The 12,090-nt window shown below is 53.2% G+C and overlaps 4 protein-coding genes across 4 annotated transcripts; 2 read left to right on the top strand and 2 right to left on the bottom strand.

Moving 5' to 3' along the window:
* Positions 1-463: 463 nt before the first annotated feature.
* BBA_09265 (integral membrane protein PTH11-like protein) lies at positions 464-1,729 on the bottom strand (the record flags this gene model as incomplete). Its single annotated transcript, XM_008604362.1, has 2 exons — positions 464-1,419; positions 1,504-1,729. 2 exons carry the CDS (start codon positions 1,727-1,729, stop codon positions 464-466), a joined length of 1,182 nt encoding a protein of 393 aa, XP_008602584.1.
* Positions 1,730-3,225: 1,496 nt separating this feature from the next.
* On the top strand, positions 3,226-4,683 carry BBA_09264 (uncharacterized protein; the record flags this gene model as incomplete). The annotated part of the gene is made up of 3 exons (XM_008604361.1): positions 3,226-3,387; positions 3,557-4,100; positions 4,157-4,683. The coding sequence occupies 3 exons, from the start codon at positions 3,226-3,228 to the stop codon at positions 4,681-4,683; spliced, it is 1,233 nt and encodes a 410-aa protein (XP_008602583.1).
* Positions 4,684-5,262: 579 nt separating this feature from the next.
* Positions 5,263-8,645, bottom strand: BBA_09263 (HEAT repeat containing protein; the record flags this gene model as incomplete). Its single annotated transcript, XM_008604360.1, has 3 exons — positions 5,263-7,963; positions 8,012-8,130; positions 8,181-8,645. The coding sequence occupies 3 exons, from the start codon at positions 8,643-8,645 to the stop codon at positions 5,263-5,265; spliced, it is 3,285 nt and encodes a 1,094-aa protein (XP_008602582.1).
* A 2,632-nt stretch (positions 8,646-11,277) lies between these two features.
* On the top strand, positions 11,278-12,012 carry BBA_09262 (plant Basic Secretory protein; the record flags this gene model as incomplete). Its single annotated transcript, XM_008604359.1, has 1 exon — positions 11,278-12,012. One exon carries the CDS (start codon positions 11,278-11,280, stop codon positions 12,010-12,012), a length of 735 nt encoding a protein of 244 aa, XP_008602581.1.
* Between the last annotated feature and the right edge of the window lie 78 nt (positions 12,013-12,090).

Below are 12,090 nucleotides of genomic sequence, written 5' to 3'. Positions count from 1 at the left end.
GAAGAGTAGTCAGGAATGGATTGAATTGACTGGTTGGAAAAGATGTGCAAAGCATGTGGAGGAAACGGGCAAGGAAAATGTACATTTTGTTTATCTTGTCTGAATGCAGGGCTAGTTGTAAGCTATGCTCTAATACTAATACAATCACCTCTTCCTTGTTTTTTTTTCTATCACACTAAAACCTTTTGAGTCGGGCAATCTAGTTTCATCCTATTATCTTTTATCTGTAACCTATTTGTATTCCCGCTCAAGGCCAATTTTTACTTTTTCCAAAAATTTACACAATCATGTGCAAGACATATAGCCAACAGCGCCAAACTATTCAACAAGGGTATATGGGACGGTACTGGCACCCGCATCTGCCCAATCAATTATCCGCCGTAAGGAAACAGAAAACAAACAAACAAAGGATCAAGGTCATTCAATCGCTAATAAAACACGACCCCCGAGTCAAGGTACTCCGTCACTTGTGTTGACCTTGCTCCAGGGCTCCCGGCATGTCTTCTGTAGCCTTGGTCATGGGCCGCGACATATCCTCGGTAGCCTTGGTCATGGGTCGCGGCCACTCCTCGCGGGTGTGGTGCCACTCGTCGAGCGTCAGCTCCTCCTGGCTCGTGGTGGTGGTGGTGGTGTGATGACGGTAGGGATCCGCGCGGCGAGCGAACCGGCTGCGGCCGCTGTGCTGGCTCCTCTCCAACTCGCCGAGCTTGGCGCCGCCGCCGCCGCTGCTGCCGGTGCTGTCGGGGCCGCACGAGGCGTTGACGCTCGGAGGGTCGCCACGCAGACGACGGTGCACACGGCGGAGGAGGTGGCGGGTGGTGGGCAGGATGCTGGCAATCATGTATATGGAGGGCTCGACGAGGGCGTAAATCATGGGCCCGCCCGAGGCGTACCAGGTCGGGTCGGTGAAGAGGGGCGTGGTGAAGAAGACGGAGAAGCGGAGGGCGCAGGTGATGATGCCCAAGGAGGCGGCGAGAAAGGTGAGCATGAGGCCGATTTTCTCGGGGACGGGCATCTGCAGACGCAGGAGGATGGGCCAGGGGATGATGAGCATGACGAGATCGGTGGCGAGGCTGGGGACGCTGTAGAGCTTGTAAAAGAGCATGACATCGCCGCAGACGCCATCGTTGGGATCAACGGCCTGCGTCCAAAAAAAGCGAAAGGGTCGGCAGATGGAGAAGGCGAGGACGAGGGCGATGACGCCCTGGAGGACGATGACGACGCCGAGGATGATGATGATGATGCGATAGCCGGTGACGCGGAAGACTTGGTGGTAAAGGAAGAGGGCGGCGAGCTTAGCAAACATGACGGCCGGGGTGTAGGTGAACTCGAGCACCTTGGAGAGCTTGAGCCATGTTTGAAAGGTGTACACGGGAACGTCGGCGACATGATAACCGACACCGCCTATTTGTGTCATTACTGGTCATTGATTAGGTTAGCGACTTTTTTTTTAGATGTCAAGTAGCTATTATGGTGCGGGAATCTGGTGATGGGCGCGCTTACAGATGCCCGCTGTCGCGCTGCCAAGGCAAAAGATGTAGCACAGAGTATTGCACACGAGCATGGGATTGCCCACGGCCTTTGGGTTGTAGTAGCGGCTGGCGAAGAAGACGGCGAGGAAAAAGGTGTCGATGACGATGAAGGCGATGCTGACGCGCTGGTCCAAGCCCGGGTCGTTGGTCACGACGAGGCGCTCTGGTGAGCCGCCGCCCGTTGTCGGGCCTGCCATGATGGTTGGTGCGCTGTGTGGGTGTGTGCGCGCGCGTGTTACGTACGTTACGATACGGTACGGTACGTGTTATGGAGTAGGTACGCGGATGCCGAGCTTTTTCTTTGTGCGAATGTTTTTGGATTTTTGTTATTCTGAGAGGATTTGGAAAGCACGGGGACCAAAGAGAGTAAAAAGGCCCACACCGCAACGCTGGACTCGAAAACGGTGAGAGAGAGCCTTGTTGGCAGCGGCGGCGGCGAAAAAAGTGGTGGCTTGCTGGAGATGAATGTGTTTCTGGAGGGGGCAACTTATTATTACTAGGTAGGCAAGGTCGCTCACGGGTGGAGTGGAGGTAAACGGGGGAGAAGAAAGTGGAGGAGAAAGTGGATGGATGGCAAGGCAAGCGGGCGCTCTCTATTAGCTGGGTAAAGTTAATAATTCGGATGTCGGAGCGGGCGCTTGAAAAAGACGATGCAAATGTGGGCTTGGGGCTGAAAAATAAGAGCGATTTATCGGTTCGAGGGGCGATTCAGAAAACCCAACGTTGGAAAGGTCCCCTTGTTTTACGTTTACAGTTTAGTTGGTTAGAGGATAGGTATGATCAGCTCCACACACAGGAACCAAAAGTCACGGGCTTCAGACAACTGCGGGGGAAGGGGTTTCAGCTCCCAGGAGAGAAAGCTGACAGAACAGGGGTTGGAGAAATCGACAGGGTTTGAGACCCTAAGCTGGAGTTGAGTTTAAATTCAAGGTTGATGGTGGCTTGCATTCTAATATCAACAAAAATCGATTGTTTCCTGACTGGTCGGCGACTTGATGGGTTCCATGGACCCGTCTGGACGGAAGCTGGCTGCTTGGCTGGTGCGTTTGTTCGGGCTCCTTGCCCCCGCTAACTTGTCTAGGTAAGGTAGTTAGTTAGCTGCTTGCAGCGCATCGGATGGTGCTACGGTTCAAAGCCGCCATAACTTGGGTAGTACCTTATTCTACTTACTCGGCCAACGCCATTCATTTACGAATTAATCAATATGATTATATTGCCAACGGCCTCTTCAGCCTCTTCGGCCTCTTCATCCCGAGTTCCGCATCAGGTTTGGGCGCGGTCAAGAACTATTACCAAGACTATCGAATGCGCTCGGGGCCAACTCGCATTAGATCAGAATCCAGATCAGGCTCCTAGCTCCCACCAACTTTCCCGCTACCTTTTTTGCCCAACCCCCGCTGTGCTACCTCTTTGCCATTGTAGGTGTATGGAGACTAACTAGGTTATTGTGTCGTTTATTAACACCTGCTCCCAACCTACCCAACTGTTAATCCCTCTCGCAATCGTTCCTTTCCTGAGACAAGTTGGCGCCGCTAGTAACTCTCTACACGCAGCCTTCCTTTTGACTAGTCTTGCCCTTTCTATTCATTTTGCTTTTTCGTCGTTATTGCCCAGCACACCACAACACACAAACACACCTGACCTACCAACCAAGTTTGGGACCAACTTTGGACCCCCTCTCCAACCCACCATCATGGTCAACTTGAGCGCGTCTTTCGCCTCCTGGCCCTACTGGATGCAGTTTGCTTTTCTTGGTAGCAACGCCCAGCAGTACAATGCCTCGTCCGTCTCACTCGCCGACATTATACCCCGTCGTGACGTACTCTACGTCGGCGGTGAGTATACCAACGTTACCGTACGTTTTGTTTGCAACTACGGATGACCTTCCGCTCCTGCCCTCCCCTCTCCCGAGTCCTTCTCTTGTTCCCCTCTTGTTCCCCTCTGGGCTGCGCCCCCGCCCTCCGTTTATGAACCATCACATCCGGTCTGACCCCGAATGCAACGCTGAACAAACATCTTGACAGGACCGCTCCACCAATGCCACGTCAATAGCCCACGTCGGCCAAATATACGTCGAAAAGCTAACCCCCAACCCCGCCCCTCCGACCATCGATCGCCACGCTCAGATCCCCATCATCTTCATCGCCGGCGCCGCACAGACCGGCACCAACTTCCTCGCCACCCCTGATGGCCGTCCCGGCTGGGCCTCGTATTTCCTCTCCAAAGGCCACACCGTCTACCTCTCCGACCAGCCAGCCCGTGGCCGCTCCGCCTGGCAGCCCTCCGGCGAGGGCCGCTTTGGCACCATAGGCTCCCCGCAGTCCGTCTCCGACATTTTTACCGACACGGCTAACAATGGCAACAAATGGCCCCAGGCCAAGCTACACACACAATGGCCGGGGACGGGACGCATGGGCGATCCAACCTTTGACGCGTTCTATAGAAGCCAGGTCCCGTTGCAGACTAACCGCTTCATCAGCGAGGAGCAAAACGCAAAGGCGTACGCCGCACTCGTCGACATCGTCGGCGAATGCTACATCATCAGCCACTCCCAAGCAGGCGCATATGGTATGTTGGCATCATAATCAAGATGGAATGTGTTGATTGAGTTCTAACTTGAATAGGCTGGCGGGTCGGCGACATGCGTCCCAACCTTGTCAAGGGCATCGTCCAGCTCGAGCCCTCCGGACCACCTTTTACCCTGCGCCCACCCTTTGGCAACGATCCCGCCTTTGCTTTTGGCCTGACCGACCTGCCCATCGGCTACAGCCCGCCCGCCGGGCTCCTCGCCGAGCTCATCAAGACACGCATCGTGCCTGCCGTCGATGCCGAACACGACGTGTGCATCATGCAGACGTGCCCGGTCAAGAAGCTGACCAACCTCGCGCGCATCCCTGAGCTCGTCGTCACGGGTGAGGCCTCTTTCCACGCCCCCTACGATTACTGCACCGTAGCGTATCTGAAGCAGGTGGGCGTGGACGTCGAGTATGCCGACTTGGGCAAAGAGGGCATCCATGGAAATGGACACATGTTCTTCATGGAGAAGAATAACATTGAGATTGCGGAGAGGGTCAATCAGTGGCTAGAGAAGCAGCAGTCTAAGAGAAGCTCATTAGAGGAAAGAGAGAAACAGAGGGAAACAGAGTGCTAGATGTATTGTCCGTGGAGATGGAGTCAAGGGGCGGTGTTGGATGCATTCTTTTGGTCGATATCGGGGCTTCTTTTCAAACATTTTGGCTATATATTTTTTTTTTTTTACTTCACGAAAGCATTAGAAGGGCGACAAATTAATACTAGATTAATCTGCATAGAAAACGACGAAAATAATGTCCATGTCTTGCAACGCTACTTGTTGTTGCGTATTAGTTGTACAAATCATCTGGATTTGGGCGACCTGACACGTTCATCAAGCATCTTTTCTTTTCCAAGCCGATCAGAGGCGGCAATTCATCATAGCTGGTCTCTCTATTCATAATTGGCGCGTTACCTTCTCCGAAGTACACCAACTGTACCTCTCGCAGAGCGGTGGGGATCAGCGCACAACACAACACAAAACCAATTGTGTGAGAGAGTCTAGCAGCAGAAATCGAACGAGGCCTAACACAGCAAGTTTTTACTAATATTCTTCATGTTATAATATCATGTACAACGGCCTTCAAGTATATGCTACTAATATATGTCAACCTAGCGCCAATAGGAACCAACAATTTTACACACGTCCTCAACATGATTAAACCTGCTGCTCGCGCTGACGCTTTACAATGTAATAGGTGATGAGACTCTTCGGATCATCCTTGATTTCATTCAAGACATCCCAAAACTTGGCCTCTCCAACAAGCGCATGCAACGCCACGCAAAACTTGACCGCGTCCATACGTACGCCCGAGTCTGTCGATTCCAGGCAGTGTCCGGCTAGACTTGTTAGCTGCTCCAGCTCACTCGACGTGGGCTGGTAATCAGCGCGCTTATCAAGCATCTCTTTGAGAACATGGAGACCCATGCTGAGGCTGCGACAACCCTCGGTGGTGGCATCAGTGATACCGTGAAGCTGGCGCGTCAAAACGACTACAATCTCGGAGCCATCGCCGATCCCGACGAGCTCATCCGCGAGAAGCTCTAGACCGCTGACAACGTGGGCCCGCGAGTCGTAGGCGCTGCGCGTCTGTAATAGAGCCTCGAGACCCTTGGAGACGTAGGGCTGAAAGTTTTCTCTCTCCTTCTTAAGGAGGAGCTTGATGGTAGCCAAAATCTGCGCCTTGATGTCCTGGCCCTTGTCCGATGGCAAGTTGGTGAGAGGGTTCTCGAGATACTTGAACAGGCCGAGCAAGAGAGCCTCAAACTTGTCGTCGGTCAGCGTGGTCCTACTGTCACGAATAAGCGACTGCAGCTTCCGAAAACCGTGGACTTCCAGGGACATGGCCTTGATCTTGGCAATGCCACTGTCTAGAAGGCGAGAGGTCTGGCGCATTTTCTCGGGCGATTCGGGTTCCACCAGAGCTGAATAAGGCTCAGCAGCTCTTTGGAGTTTGGCTGCATCCTCATTGACAGGCTTGTCCTCGAGTACAGGAGCTGACACTTCGGGCTTTGGTGTCCTTTGTATTTCGGCATCAGGATCTTCATACACTTTCAACGGCTCAGTATGCGACTGAGGTTCCACATGACGAGCAATGTGGGCCACCACTCGTGGCGGCGTGACGGGAATATTCGCACCGACAAGCTCATCATCATCAGCAACAATTGTTGAAGCAGAATCGAGCCTAGGCATGATGGGAACAACAAGGCTGATATCTTCGTGCGCCCTTGTGGGCGAGTGCCAAGCTGGACCAGGCCTACCAGGGTTGTGACGAGCTGGGCTCGATCCAAGCAAGTCCTCGTGCGGCATTCTAGGCTTTGCAGGACTAGTACGAGGAGAGGCGACTTTTGACTTGGCCCCAACCCTGGAAGTGGGCGACGGAATGCTGGTTTCACTACCATGGGAAATATGACCAGGACGAGCTCGGGAAACGGGCTTCTTAGGCGTCAAATCCTTGGCGACTCTTGGTGTTTGACTTCTGGATTTGAGAGACTCAGGACTGTTGATTTCTGGCCCAGGCTGATCTCTGACGGAATAGGGGCCAGCAGTGGCAGGTCTGGTCATCTCTGGGCGTCTCCTGGACGGCCTCATGGGTGCACCTGACATGCCGCCAGCATTCACAGAAATGGTTGATTCCAGTCTAGCGCGGCTTGCAGACTTTGGAGGTGCAGCAGCGTGTGACGGCTGTTGGTGGTGGGTAGGGGCGTTGGACGTGTTCGTTGTGCGTACTGGCGATAGCTGCGCCATTGCCGACCCAGGGCGAGGCGGCAGCTTCTGAGCAGTCATGGCCCTCTTTTGCGCCATCATAGCTTCACGTATATTGGGTCTGCTTGCCGTTTTGCCCGTTCTAGAAAGGCTGCTGCCAGGCCTAATGGCCTCAACCTTCTTAGGAGAATTGGGATTACTCGGATCCTTGTTAAGAAGCTTTTGGGCGGTGGCATCCAAGTCCTCCATGATGGCGTCTGCTCTGGCAGGCCATACAGCCCAGAAAGCCCAATATGTGGAGCGCATCTTCTCTCGAACACCGGGATTAGCATCAGCTAGACCCTTCTTCAAGCACTTTTCGATTAGATCAACTCCACCGGTGTGTTCAATATGATGCTTGTTGCTCGACGTCTTTTTGATGAGCATCTTGAGCCAGCTACTGGTGTAGAGACGGGGTTGGACATTTTTGTCCTGGCAAGCGCTCCAAATGTGTTGCATAATGCGAGGTGTGTAAGAAATGCTGCTAATCATGGTTTCGATTGTGGAACTTGTCATTTGTGATGTAATCTTCTTTGTCGAGGCAGTCATCTTCAGCAAAGTCTGCATGAGTAGCTCGACCATTGGTTCCATGGCAGGACCAAGGGTGCGAGCAATCTCTTCGATAAGGGCGCAAGCTTCCTTGGACAAACTCGTTCTCAGTGAAGTCAGGGACTTGATAATGCCATCGAGCATGCCACGGAGACCGTTGACGAATGTGTCATGAAAATCAGAGGGAGCATTGCCGGCATTTATTCGACGAAGGGTAGTCATGCCCTGCTCTCGCTTTTGCCAATTCTGCTCTGTTTCGCGGCCTTCGTACTGCCAAGCCATGCCCTTGAATACTTCATCAAGCTCGCGGTTGGTATTGACATATTGCGGCTCGACCGGGTCCGTCTGAGACTCTGGTACGGCTGGTGTGATAGGGCGCTCGCTCGACATGGACGAGACGCTGGTGGTAAGATGCGGTCGGCTGGCTGGAGCGGGTGCAGAAGGTGTTTCAGAGCGTATGCCGCCCGGGGCAAGTTCTTTGATAATGGCTTGCTCGATCGCGGGCCTAACTTTGTAGTTTTTGAGCTGTCGCTTAAGATCCGATTTCGCGGTGTTTGGCGCATTTCTGCAAAGGTGTTAGTGCTAGACATGTGGAATTCGAGCTACAACATACCGGAACAACTCGATAACGGTGTGCTTGGCAGCGTCTCGAACCATACCATCGGCGTCCTCGAGTAGCTCCATGAGCAGCGGGACATAGCCTCGGAACTGTAAGCCGTGGTCTTGGTGCATCTGCTCATACGATTAGCGAGAGTAGCCCGACTTGAAGGCGGGTGTCGTACCTGAAGAAGCCAATTCAAGGAGGCTTCTTTGGCGCGAGGATTCTTGCCTGACATGGCCGTCGTGCGAATCATGCGCTCAACCTCACCAGGATTCACCGCGTATATAGTGGTCAGAGCCTGCGAAGCCAATGTGCGATACTTGTCTTTCTGGTCGCCAAGCTTTTCAATGACGACGGGCAGGGTGCGAACAGCCTCTTTTCCAATGTGCTTGGGCTCCTGGCGTGAAAGGCGAGTCAACAGGTGACCGAGGGCAGTGAAGCCGGCGTTTACAAGGACGGCATGTTGGGCTGTGGAAGCTGTGCGCAGGGCCTCAAAAAGCTGCGCGATGCAAGCCTCGGGGACGTTGTGCTGCTTGATGGCCGACTTGACGTTGGTCACAGCAGTGACCTTGTGGTCGAGGGCAGCGTTGCTGCGCAGTATGTCGAGCAAGTCGGTGACCTGCTTGTCGGTGAGGCGTTCAGCCATGGTGCGTGAGAGAAAGTGTATTGTCCGCAATGTGGGCTGTGGTGGCGTTGATCGAGTTGATGTGGTGATGTTGTGCTGCGGCCAGCTAGCTCTGCGCGGCGCAAACGTCTGGACCAAGCGGGTTAGCAATACAGCCACGTGAATATGCAGCAGCAGCTAAGCAGCGACACTAGTCCCGAGATCTGCTGAAACGAAGCCTGTAGCCGGGTTGCAGAAGGGGGGGCAGTCGGTCATCAGGGGGAGATTAGGTGTGCTCACCAGCAAAGGTAGGAGGGGTCGGTTCTGGAGTATCAAGGGTAACTGGGGTGGTTGCACACGAGGCGACTGCGCGGGCAGCAGGTACGCTACGTGTCTAGGAGTAAATGTCAGGGGCTTAAGCTAGCAAATTGCGGATTCGGATAGAATGGCGTTATCATTGGAGATCGAGCAGGATTGATGGGAGAGTGATTGAATGGCAAAGCCAGGCGGATGTTGTTGAGAAGTGAAGGTGGGCGGCGGTTGACGGCCGAGCTACCTATTATTTACAGTCTGCACTATGGAGCACGATTTGGTGGTTTGTTCAGCGGTCGGACAACGTAGCGGGTACATAGCGCGACTTATGTTTTTAGTCCAGAAGGGGCTTGAACCTGCACCTGCATGTGGCCGACAGGTACCCCGCAGGTACCGCGTCTCCATAGCCCGACATGCTAGGCACAACGGCGCGTTTCGTTGCCCCTCGTCGCCATGCCAATGAACACCTTTGTGTACTTACCCGGTAGACAACAGCAAAGACTATGACGCAATTCCTCACCGCATATGGCCACAGTGGTAGCCATTAACTATGAGTAGAGGCTAGAGAGGCTATGCAAAGATTTTCTTTGGCTAATTGGTGCATCAACTCACGAGTTTGCGACATTGGGCCTCGTTATCAATGTGTCTGTAGCCAGCCACTGCCTGCGCCGCGGTATGAGGCTGTGAATGAAGCATCACCAGCCAGCCATCGCAAGACGTCACGAGTCAAAGGAGTAGTTCTGAAGGTACTCATATCCGAGAGTATACCGTGCTTAGTTGTATTTTGAAACTTCCATAGTCTCACATGGAAGAGATAAGCGAGTTCATTTGGCGAGGAAGTTAGTCCGGCTTCAACACCCTTGCCACCTGAGAAGGAGCACTTCAAGATTGAAATCTATGCTGTCGAGAGGCGCAATTGAAAAGCCGAGTTATACAATCTCAGCTGCTAAGAAATCACCGACTCTTATGTGTCCGGGTAGGGGGCCATGCTCTGGGAAACCGCAAGATAGAGATAATGAGAGCGAGGACAGGCTTCAGAATCTAAATACGCTCTGGCTGCGTCGCTATTACAGCGCAACAACAAAGACGGCTTACACACCATCGGCAAGTCCAGAGACATGCAATTCCATCCATGCACTAACCTTTTTCTTGAAGCCCGATTCCCAGCACCTGAATTACTTGGCGGGCCAGGGTCCACAAGCTAAAAAAGATACTTGTGCCTAGTCAATGGCAACACCAAAGTCAAAGTATCACGATCCTCCACAAAGACACAAAAAAAAAATTAACGACGGATGACAAAAAATCTCAATGCACCTCAAAGGTGGGATTTGAACCCAAGGCGATTCGAACGCCTAACCTTCAGGAATCTCCAGGTATCAGCTTTTCGAGTGAAAAGATATTCAACCACTGGAATCTGACGCTGTCTAGGGAGTTAGTATGAGGTGCGCCTCAAACATGGCTGGGGGTTACGAACCGCTACCGTTGCGCCATGGGTCCTAGCTGCCCCCGGTGCTCTTATTAGGCCTTATTAAGTCGACGACAGAAGACAGTGGTCAAAATGATGGTAAAATTCCGATCCTGCTAACATGAAAAGAGAGTTGTAGTATATATGCTGTTTAAAGTTGTTTTGCAGGTTAGAGAACTGGTGTGCTTGTCCTTAGCATTGATGCGACGAGTTGGTGAAGCTGATAGACAGCGGCGTCAGATGGTGGGAAAAAAAAACATACTGAAGCAGAGGATTCATAGAATAGCTATTTCTTTTCTTGATAAAAAAAAAAAAACTTTTTAAAGAAGTAGCGCCCTCGACTTGGCGCTAAATGCACATTTATTGCTACTCAACCTGTCTACAAGTGCTCCGCTTGGGAAAGCGTTCTTGTTCATCGACAGCGCTCGGCCGAGACGTCAAAACGTCAGCCTTGCTTTGACCTCCATATGAGCCACAAACCATGGAACCGATAAATGAATCTTCTTTTACTAATCCAATCGATGTAGGCTGTAGCGCCCTTATTAGCGTCGGTGATATGTGCAGAGCTTCTACTGTCGTGTTGTGCAACAGAGAGCCTGTGCACCAACTCTATTCGCTCATCAACGTTGACCAAATATTTGTCCTCATCCAACCACTATCACTCTCACAAGAGCGTTCCCGAGCAGAATCAATCAGAAAACACATACGCTGCATTCATATGGCCTCTGCATCGCCTTTCCTCGACGACCTATTTTCTAGCGCCTCTCACCCCACCTCTTAGCATCATCGTGTTTACAATTTCGGCAACGGCCCCTCAACTTCCATCACCGTGAGCAGAGCCTCACAGACTCATAGCCGATTCCCTCTCGCCAAACCCCCTCCTCGCCTCCTCGCATCATGAGCGCACCGCCTACTTCCTCCGCCATCCCGGAGCACCTGCGCCGGCCAGCGCCCGTGACGCCCGCTCACCAAGGCGGCGGCTTTCACCTGCCCAAGCTGCGCCTCGAGATGCGCGACCTCGACAACAAGGGGACGCTGCGCGCGCTGGCGGCCATCAACTTTGGCGAGTGCGTGCGCAGCTGCGCGCACAACGTGCTGCGCCTGCTGTACACGCACCCGTCGCGCGCGCCCTGCCCGCTGCCCACGACGCGCTCCGTCACCTTGATTGTGCGCGACATGGACGGCGTCGCGTACACGACCGGCAGCGAGCTCGACGGCGACCACAAGGAGATTCACCTGTCCACGCGCCACATTGACAACCAAAGTCCCGAGCGCATCTGCGACGAGCTCTACGGCGTCATCACGCACGAGCTCGTGCACTGCTTCCAGTACGATGGACAGCATACCTGCAAGGGCGGCCTGATTGAGGGCATCGCTGACTGGGTGCGTCTGCGCTGCGGACATGTGCCCCCGCATTGGAAGCCCCGCGCCGAGGGCTGCAACTGGGACGCGGGCTACGAGACGACGGGCTACTTTTTGGATTATCTTGAGAGGCAATGCGGAGAGGGCACTGTGCGCCGCATCAATTCCAAGCTGCAGTCGGAGAGGTACGAGGAGGAGAAATTTTGGCCGGATTTATTTGGCTCGACTATTGGAGAGCTCTGGGAGACATACGCCGCCTCGCTTAACTAGATTGAAGATTTATCAAGAAAATTTGGCATAGAGCATATATAATGGGGAGATTGGCGTTCTAGCGACGGCATAGAGGAC

Source organism: Beauveria bassiana (assembly GCF_000280675.1).
Source record: "Beauveria bassiana ARSEF 2860 unplaced genomic scaffold BBA_S00049, whole genome shotgun sequence".
Taxonomy (NCBI): domain Eukaryota; kingdom Fungi; phylum Ascomycota; class Sordariomycetes; order Hypocreales; family Cordycipitaceae; genus Beauveria; species Beauveria bassiana.
Note: the sequence above shows the minus strand (reverse complement) of the source record. Positions and strands in the feature narration are given on the sequence as shown.